Genomic DNA, 22,293 nt, shown 5'->3' with positions numbered 1-22,293 from the left:
ACAGATATTGTGGGCATAGGTGCCTGTTCCTTTGTTGTACTGTTCTAGGTTCAACAAATTACTGCTTTGCAGTCTATCATAGAAAAACCCACAGTAGTGTCAATGTGGTTGGACGATAAATTGTTTGTGATAATTACATCTTGGAAATTGTTGCACTAACAAAGGATTAAAAATTCACACCATTTTCTTCTTGGCCTTCTGCCAATTGTTTTATAACACATGAGCTGGTTAAAGTCCAGAGCAGGTGTACCAGATGGTGGGGGGGGGGGGGGGGGGGGGTAATGGGTCAGTCGTTAACTGGCGATAGCTCAGCAGTGGAAGGGGGAAGCAACCCCTACGATTAAAGCCCAGCGTCGTTGGTAAGACACTGGATCAGAGTTTAGCACAGGTGGGAAGGTCATCAAGGTCAGAATCTAACAATGACAGGGGAGTACAGGGTAATGTTTGGATTGCTATTGTCAGAGTCACTGGATTACTGCACAACATTGGTGGGAGCACACTTTGATCAAGAGTCCAGCGTAAAAGGAGGTGGGGGGATTGGAATCTACTTATACTGGGGGCAGGGTGGCCTTGGGATCAGAACTCAGAAGAGCAAAGATAACGGTGGGATCAGAGGCAGCACCTTGTGTGGTCTGGACTAGATAACCTGCGCTTGGGAATAACACCAAGATCAGGGTCTGATCATGTGTGGTGAGATCAGGGTCAGGGCTGCTGAAATGATGGAGATGATTTGAGAATGGTGGCAGTGAGGATGGTGGGAAAGGAGAACGTGGGCTGTAGATGTCTTCTGTGAGCTGGAAACAGAGATTGGGGAATGTTGGGGAATGGGACACATAAATGTGAGCTCTGCAATAATGGAGAGCATTTCAGAGGGCCATTGGTGTCGGGAGCATGTCAAGCACAATAACTAGACCAGGTTGCTTTGGTCTTATTCCCAAGCGCAGGTTGTCTAGTCCAGACCATGACAAGAACCAGAAGTACGACTCATGGAATGACATTCTCCCTTGCACTGTTCAGATGAGTAGTAGATCCCAGTCATATTTTCAAAGTGATACGATACAATCTGGGAATGGTCAATATCATGCTTCATTCACAGAAAAATTAATTGCAATTAAAAAACGACTGAATTATTTGACCAAAATTTGTGGGCAACCATTATAGTATGAGTGAAATGAAAGGACAGTGTTTTTTGATTTAGTTTAGTTTAGAGATACAGCGCCGAAACAGGTCCTTCAGCCCAGTCTGCAACAACCAACGATCCCCGCAGTTTAACACTATCTTCCACACACTAGTGACAGTTTTACATTTATACCAAGCCAAGCAAACCTACAAACCCACACGTCTTTGGAGTGTGGGGAGAAACCGAAGATCTTGGAGAAATCGCACGCAATCTCGGGAAGAATTTACTATCTCCGTACAGACAGCACCCGTAGTCGGGATCGAACACGGGTCTCTGACGCTGTAAGCATTGTAAGGCAGCAATCTATCGGCGCGCCACTGTGTCGCACTGATTTGATCAACAAACCCATATATTTTAAACTTATATATTCCCACCTTCTAACAGTAACCTCAGCAAAGAATTTTGATTGTCCCTGGATAGATTATGTTGCCAATGCTTTGTATTTTCCTGGATCTTCTGCCAGTGTCATGGTGTGGAGAATCAGTCAACCCTTTCTCAACACCTCCTCCAATTTTCAATCTCTGCAGAAATGGTTACCTGGGTCTCACCCCTTCTCCCCTTTTATACCGGCTATCTCCCTTCTCCATTCTCAGTCCTGATGAAGGGTCACGACCCGAAACATTGACAATATTTCCCCCCCCCCCCCCCCCCCCCCCCCCCCCCGACAATGCTGCTCGACCCACTGAGTTCCTCCAGCAGATTGTCTGGTGCTCTAGGGTGAAAGTTTGAGGTTAGCTTCAAACAAACAGGACAGACTGAGAAGGGGAATCTCCTCTTCTTCCAGTGGATTCCCATTCATAAAATCTCACAATCAATAGAAGTCTCTTGCCCTTGATTCTTTTTACCATTTTCCTCTTCTCACAAAGACTTTAATAAGAACTTATTCTGCTTTCTTAATATGATCAGTTGATTCATTTTTTATTGAGTGCATTTAGTACAATACTTTCCAAAACTTAACTGTTACAAACTTAAACATACTTCACACAAATAACAAACTGGGAATGTACAGGGAAAGCAAAGCAAAAAAATAATATTTTACAGAATTTCATTCCATATTTACAGGGTGCTGCTCGCAACATGCCCGTGCGATTTGAGGGAGCAAATGTGTAAAAGTCATGGAGTAAGAAAGGAAGTTGGGCCGTTCAGATACAACCTTGGGCTGTGGATACTGTTTATCCCATGGGCTGTGTGTTCCTCGATAAACGACTCCCACCTCCTTCCACTGGCTCTCATGCCTTTACCCTACAATCAAAGAGGACAAAGGACTGTTATTGTGAGCGTGTTTATCATACATTTCAGAACTTCACCAGACATTTGATCAATTTCAACAGACAATTGATAATCAATGGGTACTTTTGAAATAAAAACTGAAAATGCAGGAAATATTCAACACATCAAGAGAGAGTGAAAGAAGAAACGTTTCAAGCTGATCAGAAGTGAGTTTTGAAGTGTAGTCTTTCTTATAGGCAACCTGAAATTTATAAAACCCATGAAATGCACAGAGACACTAATCAGATAATCAGTTTTAATGTTGCTAGTTGATCAATTACAATATCCATGAGCGCAAAGCAGTGAACACTCCAATCTCACCCACTCTGAATGCACAGTCCTCCGCTCACTCAGTATCAATCCAAATATTTGTATCAATCCGCCAGTGAAGGAGGTGCTATAGTAGTCTGGCAGGCTGACCTTCAGCGTACTGAGGCCAGGTGACAGCTCTTGGACACCTCCCCATACCTATTTCTTGACAATGATCCTGCAGAGGAACACCAGGCAATCATCTCCCAGACAGTTACTGATCTCATCACCCCTGGCAATCTCCCCTCCACACCCCCCAAGCTTATGGGTCCCCAGGCCCGTACTGCCTGTTATTATCTCCTACCCAAAATCCACAAACAGGGTGCACTTGCAGACCTATTGTTTCTGACTGCTCCTGCCCCACAGAAATCACCAAATATGAGTGGTATGGTGGCGCGTTGGAGAGTTGCTGCCTTAGAGTGCTAGAGACCCGGGTTCGATTATGCCTGTGGGTGTTTGTCTGTACAGAACTTCGGTTTCCTCCCACACTCCAAAGATGTACGGGTTTGTAGGTTAATTGGTTTGGTATAAATGTTAAAAAAAATGCCCCTAGTGTAGTGTTAATGTGCGGGAATCGCTGATCTGTGCGGACTCAGTAAGCCAAAGGGACTGTTTCCGCGCTGTATCTCCAAACTAAACTAAACTAAACACTTTGATTCTATCTTGTCCCCCTTTGCCCAATCTATTCTGGTCTACATCCGAAACACCTGACATGTTCTTCAACACCACAACGGCCCAATTTGCCCATGCTGACTAAGTTCTGGATCTGAGCTAGTCCTATTCACCTGTATTTGGTCCATATCCCTCTTCACCTTTCCTGTTCATATACCTGTCCAAACGCGTTGAAATATTATAATTCTACCCCTCTCCACCTCTTCTTCAATCAGGTCCTTCCATATGCCCTCCTCTTGCATGTTAAAACGTTGCCCCTCAAGTCTCCATCTGCTTTGCCCTCTTACCTTAGATTACTGCCCTCCAGCTTTAGCCTCCCCTACCCTGGAAGAAATGTCCCATCGTAGGGAGTATAAAACTCTTGCGTAAGGGAATGGAGACCTTTGAAATTGATGCACAAATTCTTGAAGCATTCCATATGTTTAAGGAATATTCTGAAGGCCTTGTGAGAGAATGATATGATGTATCTTGTGGCATGATTTCCCTGAACAGACTGAAAGACACACTGGTTTGCTTAAACTCGTTTGTTTTCCAGTACAGTGAGGTATCCATAGGGAATACTGTTGATTTTCACATTCCAGTCTGCAGGATTATGTAGTGAATGGAGCACTGAAGTTTGGTGCAACTAACGCAAAGGCTCTGAGGGAAAGAACTGCAGTGTTAAGGAGCTGCCAACACTAGACATTGAAGGACTTAGCCATCTGTAAAAGCCTCTCAAACATTTGAAGTGTAAATCAATCAAAAGGGCACGACTGGCAATGGTGCCTTGTTACACAGTGTGTGCAAGGCTAATCCGATAACCCAGAACCTTCCAAACCCATAACCTTTTCGGAGATTTTTAGAAGCAAGAGGGTAACTCGAAAAGTCACTCATGTAACTTTGAGAAGGTAACTCGGGAAATTGATAGATAGGATGGTTTTCATGGACTTTAGCAAGGCTTTGACAAAGTCCCACATGGCAAGCTAATCCAAGGTGTGTAGGGAAACTAGATCCAAAAATTCCTTGGGAACTGGAAGGGCGCTTTCCCAACTGGATGTCCATAACCGATGAATGTAGGATGAATTTATATATTTCTATATTTAAGAGGGAGTTAGATATGGCCCTTGTGGCTAAAGGGATCAGGGGGTATGGAGAGAAGGCAGGTACAGGATACTGAGTTGAATGATCAGCCATGGTCATATTGAATGGCGGTGCAGGCTCGAAGGGCCAAATGGCCTACTCCTACACCTATGTTCTATATTTCTATGAATGCACTGAAACTTTTACTCAGGTATGGGAATCAAAAACCAGGGGACATAGACTTACGGTGAGAGGGGCAAGATTTAATAGGAACCTGTGGGGCAACCTTTTGACTCAGAAGGTGGTGGGTATATGGAAAGAGCTGTTAGAGGATGTTGTTGAGGCAGATTCTATAACAGCATTTAAAAGACACGTGGACAGGTACATGGATAAGAGGGATTTAGAAGGATATGGTCCATACATGGACAAATTAGATGGGGCCTCCTGTTTAGCATGAATGAGTTGGGCTGTAGGGCCTGTTTTGGCAATTAACAGAGTTCAGAAGCAGAGAACTTGTATTCCACAGAGCCCACAGCACACACTCGAATGAGAATACGGTGGCACTGCTTAGGTTTTATCAAAGGTCATTTAGAAAAGCGACTGAAAGCACTTGAACAGTATGAAATATAAAATTATGAGGCATAGATTGTGTAGACAGTAAGTATCTTTTTACCAGGGTAGAAATGCCAAAGGGCATAGGCAAACGATTAGAGGGGAAAGTGTAAAGGAGATGTGTGGGACTGTGTGTTTTTTCATGACTGTTTTTACATACCCAGTGAGGGCTGGAAATATGGAAATCATCAATGCATAGAAATAGTTGACACAACGTTCAGGGTATTTTAGTTAAGCAGATGAAAAATTGGATTAGAGAATGTGTTATGTTGCTACAGGCACCATTTGGGTTTAATGGTCTGTTTCAGTGCTGTAAATTATGTATTGCCATGGAATTTACAACCACCTTGCTCCTCAGTAGCCATAGGTCACAACTAGAGATGAGCTCGACGATTATTCACACACAACATTCTGAACTCACGGCCAGAAACACTGAGAGAAAGGTGTGAGCCCCCAACAACCTTCTGCCAACCAAGGACATTAAATCAGGAGACATTGAATCAAAAAAGATATTTGGATAGGAAAGGTGTAGAGGGGTGTGGGCCTAATGTGGGCAAATGTAGACTGGCATCACGGTCACTTCCCACCGTCAAAGGGATCTACAGAAAGCAGCTTTTATCATCAAGAAGGCAGCTAATATCATTAATGGCCCACACCTATCTGGCCACGCCCTCATCTCCTTGCTACCATCGGCAAGAAGACACAGGAGCCAGAGAACTGTTGGTTCCAGGTTTAAGAATAGGTTCTTTCCATCAACCATTAGGTCTGGAACCACTCTGCATAATCCTGACCATAACAATTACCTCGTGTACATTTTGTACAGATTGCATTATATGCTTTTCTTGCACTATTATGGTCCGGTGACCTAGTGTAACTGATAATTTATTGTATTGTTGTTTATTGTATAGTTATTAGTTGTGTTGCTGTGTTAACGTGCCTATAAAGCTGCAGCAAGAATGAATTTCATTGTTCTGGTCCCGATGCCAATGACAATTAAACACTCAATTCGCCTGCTGAGTGTTGTGTGAGCTATGTGGCCCAGGCACTGTGTGGTGCATCTGCTCACTGACGTCTGTGTTCAGCCTGGCCTGTTGCTCGGCTTCCTGTGGTCAACCTGAAACACTCACTGAGCCATTGTTCAAGCCAACAACCTGACAACTGTTTCAGGCCCCTGGGTGACATCAGCTGGCAAACCCTGCACTCTTGGGCACCCAACAACTATTTATGAACAGGACACCAGAGGCCACCAACAAACCATAGGTAAACATTGTGCTGTTTCCTTCCCCTGAATGTGCAGGAATGTCTTTTGAAAAACTGAAAGCCACAGCTGTTATTGCTCAAACCTCCCTCCCTATAACTACCCCTTCTACACCTTTCCAACCCTTTTGCTGCCTCGGCCAAGGGCAACAAGGTCTGGGCTGTAGCTTGCATAGAGCTATAAAGCTATACAGCATAGACACAACGCATCCATGCTGAACAAATTGGCATTCTGGGCTCGTCCCATTTGCCTGCATTTGGCCCAGTGCCTTCTAAACACTTCCTATCCACATATCTGACCAAGATATCTTTTGAAAGTCGTAATTGTATCCGCTACTATAGCTTTCTCAGGCAGCTCGTTCCAGATACAGACTACCCTCTGAGTGAAAAAGTTGCCCCAGAGGTCCCTCTTAAATTTCTCCCCTCTCACCTTAAGCCTATGCTCTCTATGTATAGAATCCTCTACTTTGGGAAAAATACTGTGGTATTCACTTTTTCCATGCCACTTATGATTTTGTACACTTTATTAAGGTCATCCCTCAGTATCCTACCCTCCAAAGAACAAAGTTCCAGCCTATGCAGCTTCTTCCTATAACTCAGGCCTGCAAGTCCAGGTAACATCCTAGTGTGTAGGAAGGAACTGCAGATGCTGGTTTACATTGAAGCTATACACAAAATGCTGGAGTAACTCTGCGGGACAGGTAGCATCTCTGGATGGAAGGAATGGGTGACGTTTCGGGTCGAGACCCTTCTTCAGACTGAGCCAGGTGAATCACTTCTGCACCATCTTAATGGCATTGTTCCCAAAGCTGGGCAACCAGAACCACACACCGCATTCCAAGCATCCAGTAGCATTAGCAAACACAACCTCAAGTTTGATCAGCTGTGAGTAGACCTTAAGGAAGAGTGAGGTGTATGTAGGGAATTCTAGGCCTAGGCAGCTGGAGCAATGTCCCCTGGTGGCACGACTCAAATGAAAGATGCTCTGTATTACAGAATTAGAGGAACATAAATTTGGTGAAGGATTTTGGGGATGTGTAGAATATAATTTATAATGCCCAGGGCCATGCAATATCAGTGCACATGTTGTATTCTATCCATTTGAGGTTCTCCCAGTGGATTTACAGTAAAAACTTCATAACCCCCTACCAGACCATTTAGAAATCTGATAGCAGAGCCCTCTGTCCCACTGGGTGATGTTTGCTGAGCACCCTACCCACTCGCCAGGCACCCAAGTTCTCATGCTTTCTTTAGTTTTATGTGTCGCCTGGACAAGTCAGAGAACCACATAATTGAAGCCCTAGTCAGCCCTCTGAAAAGCTGCTATAGATTCACTTCTAGGCTAAGATGGCATTGGTGCAATAGCTTGTATATCTTATAGGCTAATATGCAATTTTTTTTTAATGTTTTTTTTTGTATCTTCTTATACTGTATGATGTGTTATATGGACCTGTGTCTGAAATAAAAGCTTTATTATTTAAACTAATGTGGTCTCTTTAAAATCATTGGTTCACTGAAGTATCACTGTGCAACATAGTTTAAAGTAAGTGATTTAAAAGTGTGCTGAAGCATTAATAAAATAACATCCAATCATCCTGATAATCTGCTAGTCAGGCACCACCAATGTCCCAAACGTTCTGGATTAACAGAGTTTTACTACAATTTGCAGCACATGGTGTATCAGTCATGATTCAAAGAACATCAATTCAAATGCCACCCTGGCAGCTGGAGAATCTGAACTAATTTTCAACCAACTGTTGGATTAAAAAAAAACAAAAACTGATCCACTAGAGCCCTTCAGGGAAAATAAACCTTTCTGTCCTTACCTTAACTGGTTAACATACGAGTTCAAACCCACATCAATGTTTCTCTGAATATCACTGAGCTCTATCTTACTGACCAATGGTTCAATAAGGCAGCTCACCACCACCATCTCAGAATGACAAGGGATGGATAAAAAACACAAGCCTGATCAGTGTGTTCCACATCCAAGGTATGAACTGAGAATGTAATGGGCAGATGCTGGAAGAGTTAGAAAGTATAAGCGCCAGGAAGTCATATTGTAGCTTCATTGGGAGTATTACGTGCAGCTCTGGTTATCCTTTTAAAGGAATGATGTGGAGGATTTGGAGAGGATGCAGGTTTACCAGGAGGCTGCCTGGGTTAGGCAAATTTGCAGATGACACAAAGCTGGGTGGCAGTGTGAACTGCGAGGAGGATGCTATGAGAATGCAGGGTGACTTGGACAGGTTGGGGGAGTGGGCAGATGCCTGGCAGATTAAGTTTAATGCGGATAAATGTGAGGTTATCCACTTTGGTAGCAAAATCAGGAAGGCAGATTACTATCTAAATGGCGTCAAGTTGGGAAAAGAGGAAGTACAACGGGATCTGGGGGTCCTTGTACATCAGTCTATGAAAGTAAGTATGCAGGTACAGCAGGCAGTGAAGAAAGCGAATGGCATGTTGGCCTTTATAACAAGAGGAATCGAAGATAGGAGCAAAGAGCTCCTTCTGCAGTTGTACAGAGCCCTAGTGAGACCACACCTGTAGTATTGTGTGCAGTTTTGGTCGCCTAATTTGAGGAAGGACATTCTTGCTATTGAGGGGGTGCAGCATAGGTTTACAAAGTTAATTCCCGGGATGGCGGGACTGTCATATGCTGAGAGAATGGAGCAGCTGGGCTTGTACACTCTGGAGTTTAGAAGGATGAGAGGAGATCTCATTGAAACATATAAGATTATTAAGGGTTTGGACACGCTAGAGGCACGAAACATGTTCCCGATGTTGGGGGAGTCCAGAACCAGGGGCCACAGTTTAAGAATAAGGAGTTAGCCATTTAGAACGGATACGAGGAAACACTTTATCTCACAGAGAGTGGTGAGTCTGTGGAATTCTCTTCCTCAAAGGGCGGTGGAGGCAGGTTCTCTGCATACTTACCAGAGAGAGCTAGATAGGGCTCTTAAAAATAGCGGAGTCGGGGGATATGGGGAGATGGCAGGAATGGGGTACTGATTGGGGATGATCAGCCATGATCACATTGAGTGGTGGTGCTGGCTTGAAGGGCTCAATGGCCTACTCCTTGTGTATATTGTCTATTAGAGTGCATTAGATATAAGGGGAGGTTGGAGAAACTTGGATTATTTTCTCTGGAATGTCAGAGTTGAGGGGAGACCTGATCGAGGTTAAAATTATGAGAGACATTATACATGTAGAGTCAGTACCTTTTTTTCAATGTGGAAATGTCCAAGACCAGGGGTGTAGTTGTAAGTCAGAGAGAGAAAGTTTCAAGGAGATGTGTGGGATGTTTTCCACACAGAGAGTGGTGGATGCCTGGAATTTACTGCCAGGGGTGGTGATGGAAGAAAATATGACAGAGGCATTCAAGAGACTTTTAGATAGAGGGATATGGATCACATGCCCAGGACATTAGTATAATTTGATAGCATGTTCGGCACAGGCAAATTGGGCTGAGGAACCTGATTCTGCAGCTGAATTGCTCTCTGTTTTATGTTCGATGTATAGATATTCACGTTTAATACAGGATTGTTTGCGATTCCATTTATTGTGCACTTTAATATCATTTTGTATGGCAAATTCAGGCAAGAAATCTTCTGATCAACGATAACCCTTTGTCACAATGGTCAATCTCTCAGCACAAATGCATCTAATAGCCTACTTAACCCCCAGATATGGCCTATATCAATCACGTTCCCTGGAACTTATTCAGCAAGTCTATTATCTGTTCAGTGAAAAAGACATTCCCTGACCTCTCCTTCCTCCCAGACTCCTAACTCTCAAATTTGTATCCCTTGGCACTTAGCCCTCCCCCACCTTGAGCAAATGGTCTGTCTGAGCTGTGTCAGGTCCCTCTAATCTTCAGAACTTCAATTCAGATATTGTGTCAAATAAATAATAATTTGTGTCCCGGGATCTGATTGAACAAAGACCGTGAGCTGAACTTGATTTAGGAATGTGACCCTCGTAGTCTGATAATGCTTTTGCCAGCAACGGCAGACAGCATTCAGTGACCCCTGTGCCCTCTGCCTCGGTAATATATCACCACCCGCCTAATTACAATCAATACAGGTATCATCCATTTCTTTTGTTTGACTAAGAACATAAATCATTCATTGGTAGCTCAACCTTTTCCTTTTTATTTTGCCATTTTTGCCATTTAATTTATACACGTGTATGGCTGGTTGCTTTTTATTTACTTCTGTATGAAGATTAATAAAAGACATCTTAAACCCTATTTACTTTGCACACTAAAATGTTTCGACTGCTGAGATTTAGGATTGTCAATTCCCTAATCGACAGGAATTAAAGATAAATGATCAGAGATAACAATTTATTTCAATGCTCTTGTAGCAATTGTCATAAAATTATCCAAGTTGGAGGGGGAAATAAAACGACTGCATCTGATGATGAAGAGTCTATTCCTGTCAAGGAAAGTGGCAAGTTCGAATGATCATGTTAGCCAACCAGTCATTGGGAGTGGCGTTGGATGATGGCATTTAGACACCTCCAGGATCCACCCAAAGCAGGCAAGCCTGCCAAAGGATGCCAATGGATGCTGAACCTCAAATCCATTGGTAAAATCAGGAGGAATGCCTTTGGCCAGACAATGCTGGGAGTGGGTCAATTGCCACTAGAATATGGCGGTGGGATGTTGATGGGAATGTGGGGAGGCTAAAATTGATTTGACTAGGATTTGTGTAAAAGTGGGTGATGAAGGCTGGCGCTGCGTTGAAGGCTGATGGGTCTACTTCTGTACTGTGTGACACGAAGGAACAGTTCAGGCAAATTGTATAGATGCATTAAGAGAAAAAGCCAAATAAGCTCATTGAAAAGGAACAGAAGGATGTGGAAGGGGAAACAGAGTCTGGTGGTGCTGAATGACCCGATTCTCTGCTGTAAATTCTGCTGTGTAAATGTGCAGAGGAGGGGTCTCATGGTGAAATGTGTACTCGCTGTTTGGATGGATTTAGTGCAGTGCAGCAGAGCCTGGTCAGAGGGTGGATTGTGTTACTTGATGTGTTTGGTTCCTGGGCTGGGGAGTTGCACCTCAGCACCTGTGAATCTAATCATCACCACAGTTCCCCAGTTCAGAGACTGGCTGCCACTGGGCCCTGTCACAAAACAATCACTCAACAAGCACTTCCTCAGTCGTTTGTCAAATTTTGACAGCGACTCCCTCGAGTTGAGATCCAGGGTTTCTTTTCCTTCTACTTATTTGTTTAGCTTGAGGTACAATCTGTCATACAGGTCAGTTGCAAAAGTGCAGCCCTTGAATAAGGTTCAAAATCAGGAATGTACTGACTGCCTATCTGCCGCACCAAAAGAATATTTAAAACATCACTGTAAGAACGAGGTCTATTTTCTGCTTTGACCTTCCATTCCTGTATAATCCATAACCATATCTTCTTGAGCTCCCTCGTACATATATTCCTCTTTCAACAACACATACTTCATTGTTGAAATAAGAATAACTTTGTTAATTAAAACTGTGTAGCGGGAACTCGCAGGAGTCCAGCCAAAAACTAGTCGGACACGAGTTGTGTGCACTAGGCGTGTCAAGGGCGCTTACCACATAGTGATAGCGAGTCTCGTCGGCTGTAATGCCGCGGATGTAAAATTGGGATTCGGCCTGTCGGATCCCCAGCTGCGTAGTTCAAAATGTTGGTAGCTTTTGGGAGACCGCGTTGAGTCCGGCCTCGTCAGCCTCGTAGGCGGCAGCAGCAGAATGCATTATTTCCTCAAATTTCCCTTCCAGGATTAAACTCCTGGGCATCGGAGGTCACCAGTATAGGGGGGACTCCTAGGAGCCCAGACAAAAACGAGTCGGACACGAGTTGCGTGCACTAGACGTGTTTAATCTCTTTAATTCATTTCCCTACTCCTTCAAGGACACGGGCGTTGCCCGGCCTTAAATACCAAATCAGGTGCCGACCCGTGACTAGCGCCTCCCACACCAAGACACCGCCTGCTAGAGGTGATGGTTGGTTGTGACCATGGGTTGTCACCAGGTGCCGCCACAACTGCAATATGAATGTGAGCAGTACTAAGGGCCTTTCCCAATGGGGAACCAAGCATAGCCCGCATTGTGTCCACTACAGCTCACTCTGTTCTTAATCATACAATCTCCATCCTGTTAACACAAATCAGTCAACAGTTCCTTCTTGCGTTCAGTCTGATCTGTAGCCTTTATCTATCTGGTGGAAATGTTCATCAAAGTTAAGCAGGAGGAGTTTCCTCATATCACCACAACAAGTAAAACTGAAATCACTGTGAATACAGGGAAAGAGTCTAGTGATTGGGGACAGACCTTGCACAAAGGAAGGCGGTTGTGGATGTTGGAAGTCAGTCATCCCAACCCCAGAACATATTGCAGGAATTTGTCAGGCCAGTGTCCTCGGCCCAACCATGTCTGGCCGCGTTATCAATAACCTTCCCCCAATCATTGGGTCAGAATTGGAGATATTCACCGATCAACGTGGTCAACGTGTAACGATATATTTGCATCAGCACAAGTAAAGCAGTCGCACCAGGACAACATTTAGAGCACAAACCAAAGCACTGGAAGAACATGATAGGTTGAGCAGCATCTTTGGAGGTAAAAGGATAGTTGACGGTTCGGGTCAAAACCCTGCAACAGATCTGCTGTCACCTGTATAATATTTAGATATGGACTGATAACATTTAGATGTTGGACTGATAACATTTGTATCACACTATACCATGCAATAACTGTCTCCAACAAGAGCGGGCTCGATAATGGGAGCGCCACCATCTGCAGATTCCCCTCCAATGCATTCGCCTGCCATGGTAAGATATCATTGGCCCTTCACCAGGAGCTGTTGTGGGCCAGTCCGCCCAATCAACCTCATCCACATGAAGCTTGGCTTCAACACTAAATTCCAGCTCTTCTCATTCTTCTTGACTCCCTTGTAGTTTAAATATCTGCAATTTCTGCCTTGAATGTATTCACAAGTTTTACCTCTGCAGCCCCTTTGGCCAAGTATTACAAAGGTTCATGATTTTTCTTTATATCCCCAGCCATTAGCTCCAGTAATCTGATGAAGGGTCACTGACCTGAAACAGTGACTCTGTTCCTCTTCCCACAGATGCTGCCAACCTGCTGAGTTTCTTGCATTTCTTGTGTTTGTTTTAGATTTACATCATCTTGCAGTTTTGGTGATTTTCAGCTACATTAATCTGCTAGGCACTTTTCCTAGTGAAAGGGATGGTCATAAGTTCCTCCCTCCATACAGACTCTTGAATATCTATTATTACCGGAACACTATGGACAAAGGACCAAAATAAAGTTCCATCAGTTCCCTTCAGGCTCTAACATTCCTATGCCCATTTGGGGAAATATAGAGCGGCCAGTAAACCTACCAACCTGCACGTCTATGGGATGGTGGAGGAAACGGAGGCACCCAGAGGATGAAGAGAATTGAGACAGCTAAACATGGGATGAGATAAATTAGCAGGATTAGGCCACTCGGCCCCGTGAGACTATTCCGAATTTCAGTAAGGTCATGGCTGATCTAATTGTAACCTTAAATCCACAGTCCTGCCTATCCAGACACCATTCACCCTGCTGGTTTATCCATTGACCTCAGTCTTGAAAAATTCAGATTCTGCTTTGAACACTCATTGAGGAGGAGAGTTCCAAAGATCATGGCCTCTGAGGTTGAAAAATGGTGACCTCGTGGGTGACATCGACTTAATGGTTACCCATTTACTTTTGAACAGTGATCCTTAATTCTACATTCTCCTAAAAGTGGAAAAACATCTTCTGCACCCTGTCAACAAAGCTCAGGATCTTATGTGTTGCCCTCAAATCTACCTCACTCTTCTAAACCCCATCAGACACAAGCCTAATCTGTCCAAGATCTCTTCATGAGACAACCTGTCAGGCAGCATCTCTGGATAGAAGGAATGGGTGACATTTCTGGTTAAGACCCTTATTCAGAAAAAGACTCTTCCTGAAGAAACCTCTCGACCGGAAACGTCACCCATTCCTTCTATCCGGGGATGCTGCCTGTCCCTTTGAGTTACTCCAGCATTTTGGGTCTATCTTCGGTGTAAACCAACATCTGCAATTCCTTCCAACACCTGTCCTTTCCAAGTGTTGTTTAAATAAACATTCCTTAAATTATTTCCAATTGGCACCCGTTCATATCTAATGAGACCAGCATAGTACACAGAGGTTCTGAAGTAGTTTCACTAATGCTCTGTAGAACTGAACATAATTACTCTAGTTTTGTATTAAATTCCCCACACAACAAGCAATTGTATTCTATTATAATTCGTAATTACTCGCTGTACCTGCATTGACACGTTTTGTGAATCAAACACAAGGACATCAGACCTCTCTTAGAGCTCTGCAATCTCGCACCAGGACTGTCTAGCAGTAAAGAACATCAAAAACTCCAACCTGTGCCACTGAACAAATACTAGTCCCCAAATAAACTTCAAGAGGAGGTACCTGTTTAAACTGTGGAAAGGATATCTGGCTCTTACTGTGAGGGGGAGAAACAAATGCATTAACGTAATAAGGGTGAATTAAATCCCACACTTACCAGCAAGTTGATGCAGCAACGCTCTGAAGACTGGGTTAAACGGACATCACTAATTCCAACAAGTACTGACACACAAATTAAAAAGTCCATTGAAGAGAGGTGCAATGTAACACCAGAGGTACTTCATTTCGCTGTCCAACAACACCTCTCTTGCCAAGCAAGTTCAGCAGGTCTGTCGCTTGTACCGCTTGCAAAGATTCACATCTTTTCTGTACAGTCATTCAAAAACAGCCAACAAGGAATCTGATCAGCAAGACCTGCCAGCTGCATGTGGATCACATGATAAATACCTACTTCCCTTTTGTACAAGTGCGGATGGCTCAAGATTTGGCAGCATTTAGTGTCATTGCTATCAAAACACAGACATAGTTGCAGAAAATGCAAGCAAAGAATGATTACTTCTCGTCATCTTCAATATGAAGATATAAAGGACTTAGAATCCATTTCAGGGAAGGGGGCAGTCTATTATTGGCACCAACATCTGAAGAAAATCATTCATGAAAATAAAGAAACGCATCTAACAAACATCAAAGAAATAGCACAGGATGTTCTTTGGAAAATTGGGATACTTCCTCGATTCCAGTTTCACAGGCCCTTATTTCGTGAAGAGTTTTTTAATTCTTTTTTAAAAAAAAAGATTGTCCAGTTAAATCTGGAATCTGTACTGTTTTGTGGACAGGAATGCATGGTTTTGGAGTAGGCCGAGGATCAGTCTGGTAGACAGTGACAACGTGTTTCCTTCATAAGAATGGTCCGGGGCCATGAGAAATAGTCTGGGTCTTTGTTTTGCTTTCCTCTGGTGCTGCTCAATCATGTCCCTTGATTCTGGAAGATACCCTTGATTCCCCCGTCGTCATGCCATGGCCGAAGTAGATTGGCTGATCTGTCCTCTCATTGACTGAATGCTGTTCAAAATTTTCTTCTGGTGACCGGCCAAAGTGACCCCTATCCTTAGCAAATCCCTGTAGAAAAATATAAACGGTCATTTGTTTAAATTAACACTGTTGAAATGTGGCTGCAGTTGTGTTCTGTGTGCGTGGGTGTGTGTTTTTTACATGCACCCTCCCTTACTGAGGAAATACATTGTTTGTGTGACATGCCTTGTTCCTTGCACCTCCCATGCCCCAACATGAATGGCTCGCTTCCACTGAGCAGCCATCTTTCTGATCTCATCAAACCACATCACACTCGTGGGCAGTCTCAACAGTGCCAGGCAGCTGCTTCACCAGGAGGAATAGGGAGCAGAGGAGGCGGGCATGGGAAAGGCGCCCAGCAAAACCTATACTTTGGCAGGTGCCCACCCATGGCCATCATCCAGCAGAGGAGTGCACCTCGCAGGCATGGATGGACGGGTATTAAGATCTTCAAATGAAGGGCGAGTTTGTGATTCACAGCACCACTGTACCCTGAAACAAACTCCTTGGTGTGCAAACTTTCCTGTCATAAGCTGGATGGGGAAGGGAACAATTCAAAACAGCTCAACTGAAAAGACAGCAGTTCTTCCTTGGTATTTGGGCATGAGTATAAGAGGCATGATATTAATTAAGCTGTTCACTCTCCTAACTTCATCTTCCAATGAAGTTTTCAGGAGGGCTCTTCATACTTCACCCGAGACCTGGTCTTGGAAGGCTGCAGCTGGGGGAAGAATGGGAATGGGATCAAAACATTTTTTTAATTTTGGATGGTGAACAGGACGTCATTTTAGATTTTTCCTGGTTCCTGGTCAAAACTGGGACAGGGGGTCAAAACATGGGCTGACCAGATTGAGAACTTGGGGTTGACTAAAATGGTCACGGGCATGTTTTGATTCAAAAGCAGTAATTTGTGAGTTTGATGTTCTCCCTCAATGAGATGTATCTGCGATACTCACTCTGAAGTCATCTGTGTTGTTAACTGGAGTGAGGTGAATCCGGAGTTGAGGAAATTATCTCTGTACTGACTCATCTTGATTGCACTGAGCCAATCTTCTACTGAGGTAAAAGCAGTGAAGTCAGGAATGCTACGATCCAACAGGGGCTGAGAAGGCCTGGATTCATTCAAAAACAACATAAAGCAGCATTGTTAAGCAGGTACAGAGGGTGGTCTCAAAATTATCTCTCAGTTATAGGTTCAGGAAAAGCTTGAGTTGTTATCTGGTGATGGGTTAGTGATGGAATCTAGGGGGAGTGCATGGGAATGTGGGAAGATAAAATGGGTTAGACTGGAATTAGTGTAAAGATGGGTGCTTGATGGTTGGAACAGAACATGTGGGCCAAAAGGCTTGTTCCACACACTATCCCCAAGAATCAATGACGTGTTTTTCTATACATACTCAGGCTGCCTCTTCACTCTCAGCTTGCCTCTGTGGGGAGCACTCTTACATGCACCAGAAGGCCACAGACTCAGCAATTCAGTGCTGGACAGTTAAGGAGGTTGTACCTTTGGATCAGATTGTTAAACAAGGCCTTGTCTGTCCCATCAGCTAGACGCAAATAGCATTAATTAATCAGTCATGGAATGGGTAACTGCCATGTCAATATATCTCCTTAAACTATAACCACAAAGATATTGCACAGCCACTTGTGGCACTGTGTGCAAATTGGTCTATTTGAGTACAAAATCACGGTAACAACATTTCTAAAAATAATTAATTGGCAGGAAGTCACTTGGGACACCTTGAAGACATGAGAAGTTATATCAAAATAAAAAAATGTTTCTTGTGCTATTCATTCTCCTTAAGAAGAGACAGTCTGGCCACACTCATTTCCATAGCCATTTCCAAGGTCATTCCTCAAATAAGTTTGAATTAATCAGCCTTGGGCTCGGGAGCTTTTCAGAAAAGGAACCTGGAGCACACGTCAACTTTTTTCATGATTTATGAAAGTCAGACAGTCTGTAGACATGAGTTGAAAAGTCTAAGCATCACTTGGTTCCAGTTACTGAGCTGTCCTGGTTCTCATTACAGTTATTAGATTATAAGTTCAGATGAATGAATGGGGGGTTTGTTTATAAAAGAAGGTTGCACTGTAATGGAACACCACTTTGGGGGCCCTGGAAAGAATTAATCCTTTCGATTTCATGAGAGGACAAAATGACCCCTGGCCCTTTTGAATTGACTTTTGCAGGACAGAAATGGCTGGGGGTGGGAAACCTAGGGCATTAAGAAGACAAACCTTGGTTATAAATCCCACAGTCACAGAAAAATTGATGTTAACTTGCCTCTGATCTTCCCTGTGGCTTATCTATTTATTGGCTTTTCCTGCCTCAATTGTTTTGATAGTTCGACCGGAGAGTTTAAAAAAAGTTATGGTTTCGTCACCTAATCCAAGTGGGTTTAAGAAGAGGTTGGATAAAAACGTTGATATTAGATCCTGGGCTTGCAGCAGGATGTTACAAATATAGGTTGGGAAAAATACGTGGTTGCATTGACAGGATATGGGAGTTTTATGACATGAAGAGTTTGATGTGCAACAGGACTTAACGCTTCTCATTGTTACCTAAAAACTGATCCTTCAAAGCAGTTAAACCCATAACAGTCAGATTTTGTTTGTAGAGGAAAGTGCATTTTAACACTGTTTCCAGGCACCACCACATTCAGTATCTGTGCCTTCTTCCAATTGAGGCACCTTGTTTTGTAGTGAGCAGTACATCTTACTAAGAAATAAATTCTCCATAACTTGGCCTAAAAATTTAAGGAACAGTAGAAACGTGCATTGGATTGTTTTCTCTGAAGCGTCGGAGCTTGAGGGACAGTTAATAGCAGTATATAAAAATTAAGAGACACAGATCGAATATAGATCCTTTCTCCCAGGGTGGAAATGTGAAGACTAGAGGGCAGAGCTTTAAGGTCAGAGGGAGAAGGTTTAAAGATGGTGCGAGGCAAGCTTTTTTTATACAGAGGGTGGTGGGTGCCTGGAATGAGCTGCCTGAAATGATGGTGGAGGCTGATACGATAGTGGAGTTTAGATAGGCACATAGGTAAGCAGGGAATGGAGGGATATGGGTCACGTATTGGCAGAGGGGATTAGTTTACCTTGCATCATGTTCCGCACAGATATTGTGGGTTGAAGGGCCTGTTGCTGTGCTGTACTATTCTAGGTTTGTATAAGAGGGTAGAGCAATGTTAGCACCCAAGATGGGTAGAGATAATAAAGCCTGTGAGAAAATTGATCTGGCATCTAAACATTAGCGCAGACACTTGGATTGAAAGCCCTACTTCTGACCTGCAGATTATGAGTAATTTGATTTAAATACACCTGGCAAAGTCATGCTCACATTGTCTTGGCATTTTTCATGCCCAATTTGAGAGAGCAAGAACACATAGCATCTTTCATCATCTCCAGGTCATCGCAGTTACTCAAGGACTATTGAAGCATTGTCATTAATGTCTGAAATTATGGCGGTGCATCTACACATACCAACATCACACAAACGGTGAAGAAAGATGAATATTTAATTAATTATTTGTTAGGTCATTCTAGTTGAGGGATAAATATTGACCAGGATATTGGGGAGATTTTCCATCATCACCTTTAATTAATACCATAGATTTGGTTATGAAAGAGAAAGCACCTCATCCAACTAACAGACTGTCTGGAATATACCACTGAATATCACAGTCTCAGCTTTGGATGTGTGGTTGCAAGTTCTTGCTCGCTCAATTTGTGTGTGTAAAATGCCAATGCAACATATGAGTGACATCGCCAAGTCTATTTAAATCAAATTTCTTGTAATCTGTCAGAGGCAGGGTCTTCAATCCAACTGGTCTGTGCTGATGTTTTGTGCCGGACCCAGTAGTTCACAAGCTTTATTATCTATACCCACCCTAGCCTCCCACATGCTGATGGAGAGGCTGGCACTCTTTTGCTTGTCAAAATGGATGCAAAACGAATTCAGATGCTATGAGGGTTATAATAAAAAGTATTATATTTTAGGGTTTTAAACATTGAAAATTGCACAAATTCTTCCCTTATGTGACATCTGCATTTCCTTCAGGAAATATATTATTGTTTAAAAGTCAATTTCCTGAAAGTTCACTGTGGTCAGTTGCGATAGATATGCTATATGGACAAATCATAATGTTTGACTCTGCCTCAAATTTTTTTTCTATGACTTCAATATTCTTTCACATTTAATGCCTATATACTGCACTCGGATTTCATTCTCTTTGCACTACCAGTTGTATTTGTGCACTTATGTATGGTATGATTCGTCTGAATAGCATGCAAAATAACATTTTTCCATGTTTCTTGGTACACATGACAATAATAAACCAATAGCAATAAATTTGCAATCCAGAGTATAATTATAATCTACAGCTGACACAACTATTGACTGGAGATGAATTTCGAGACAAATATATTTGTCTCTCCTCACAGGAGATTACTTTAACGTGGTATCATGTTCAGCATAGACATTGTGGGCTGAAGGGCCTGTCCCTATGCTGTACTGGTCAATGACTAAGACTATGACATAATAGCGTAATATAGCATGCATTATATTTGAAAAAAAAGAATGGACACTACTTCCACATCAAAAGTCAGGAGTGAACACCTTGGAGAAGGATTTCATTTTTGTTGCCTCTCAAGACACTAAATAGACAATGTAGGGATAGGGATGAAAATTTGCCCTCAAGGAACAAAAGTGTTAGTCTAAAAACTGTGGTGGTATCAAGGAGTGGAGAATCTGACCGCCGCAATAGGCAAAATCAAATGGACAAAGTGGCAGCATGACCAGACCGCACAAGAGAAGATGATCAAAGCCTACACTGTGGTAATGGTGGCCAGTGTTTTGAGGCTGGCTGGGTTCCGTATCATTTTGTCCAAGGTGTTGACATTCTGGGCAAACTTAGGCCTGGAATTACGGTCTTTCTGCCAACAGTCCAGCATCAGCTGGTGCAGGGCAGCCGGACAATCCATGGGTGGTGGGAGACGATAGTCCTGATCGATGGCATTGATGACCTGAAAATACAGACAAAGTAGATGCTTATAAAATAGTCTGAAAACAAATACCACAAATAGCCATGGCTTTTTAACGTTTGGTAAATAAGATGGTACCGAGCCACTGAGAATGCATGAAGGATCTGACAACAAAGGTCCTTCACACCACCGGTCAATTCTATCTTTCTGCTTGCAGACAAGAAAGATTGAGACACCAAAATCTCGAGCCAAACTGAGCTGCTATATAATAACCATATAACCATATAACAATTACAGCACGGAAACAGGCCATCTCGACCCTTCTAGTCCGTGCCGAACACATAATCTCCCCTAGTCCCATACACCTGCGCTCAGACCATAACCCTCCATTCCCTTCCCATCCATATAACTATCCAATTTATTTTTAAATGATAAAAACAAACCTACCTCCACCACCTTCACTGGAAGCTCATTCCACACAGCTACCACTCTCTGAGTAAAGAAGTTCCCCCTCATGTTACCCCTAAACTTCAGTCCCTTAATTCTCATGTCATGTCCCCTTGTTTGAATCTTCCCTACTCTCAGTGGGAAAAGCTTTTCCACGTCAACTCTGTCTATCCCTCTCATCATTTTAAAAACCTCTATCAAGTCCCCCCTTAACCTTCTGCGCTCCAAAGAATAAAGCCCTAACTTGTTCAACCTTTCTCTGTAACTTCGTTGCTGAAACCCAGGCAACATTCTAGTAAATCTCCTCTGTACTCTCTCTATTTTGTTGACATCCTTCCTATAATTAGGCGACCAAAATTGTACACCATACTCCAGAATTGGCCTCACCAATGCCTTGTACAATTTTAACATTACATCCCAACTTCTATACTCCATGCTCTGATTTATAAAGGCCAGCACACCAAAAACTTTCTTTACCACCCTATCTACATGAGATTCCACTTTCAGGGAACTGTGCACAGTTATTCCCAGATCCCTCTGTTCACCTACATTCTTCAATTCCCTACCATTTACCATGTACGTCCTATTTTGATTTGTCCTGCCAAGATGTAGCACCTCACACTTATCAGCATTAAACTCCATCTGCCATCTTTCAGCCCACTCTTCCAACTGGCATAAATCTCTCTGTAGACTTTGAAACTCTACTTCATTACCCACAACCCCACCTATCTTAGTATCATCTGCATACTTACTAATCCAATTTACCACACCATCATCCAGATCATTGATGTACATGACAAACAACAGTGGACCCAACACAGATCCCTGTGGCACCCCACTCGTCACTGGCCTCCAACCTGACAAACAACCATCCACCATTACTCTCTGGCATCTCCCATTCAGCCACTGTTGAATCCATCTTGCTACTCCACCATTAATACCCAACCATTGAACCTTCATAACCAACCTTCCATGAGGAACCTTGTCAAAGGCCTTACTGAAG

General features: G+C 43.2%; 1 protein-coding gene across 1 annotated transcript in view; it reads right to left on the bottom strand.

The window, feature by feature from the left end:
• Nucleotides 1-2,081: 2,081 nt before the first annotated feature.
• Nucleotides 2,082-22,293, bottom strand: part of LOC129703451 (ephrin type-B receptor 1) — a 405,586-nt gene continuing 385,374 nt past the window's right edge. The window contains exons 14-17 of the mRNA XM_055645911.1: nucleotides 20,692-20,885; nucleotides 16,817-16,972; nucleotides 14,947-15,908; nucleotides 2,082-2,422 (exon numbers count right to left, since the gene is read on the bottom strand). Coding sequence (XP_055501886.1) covers nucleotides 15,800-15,908; nucleotides 16,817-16,972; nucleotides 20,692-20,885 — 459 coding nt within the window. The 3' untranslated portion in view covers nucleotides 2,082-2,422; nucleotides 14,947-15,799. The remainder of the gene's footprint in view (nucleotides 2,423-14,946; nucleotides 15,909-16,816; nucleotides 16,973-20,691; nucleotides 20,886-22,293) is intronic.

This window comes from Leucoraja erinacea, chromosome 14, assembly GCF_028641065.1.
Source record: "Leucoraja erinacea ecotype New England chromosome 14, Leri_hhj_1, whole genome shotgun sequence".
Lineage (NCBI taxonomy): Eukaryota > Metazoa > Chordata > Chondrichthyes > Rajiformes > Rajidae > Leucoraja > Leucoraja erinaceus.
Note: the sequence above shows the minus strand (reverse complement) of the source record. Positions and strands in the feature narration are given on the sequence as shown.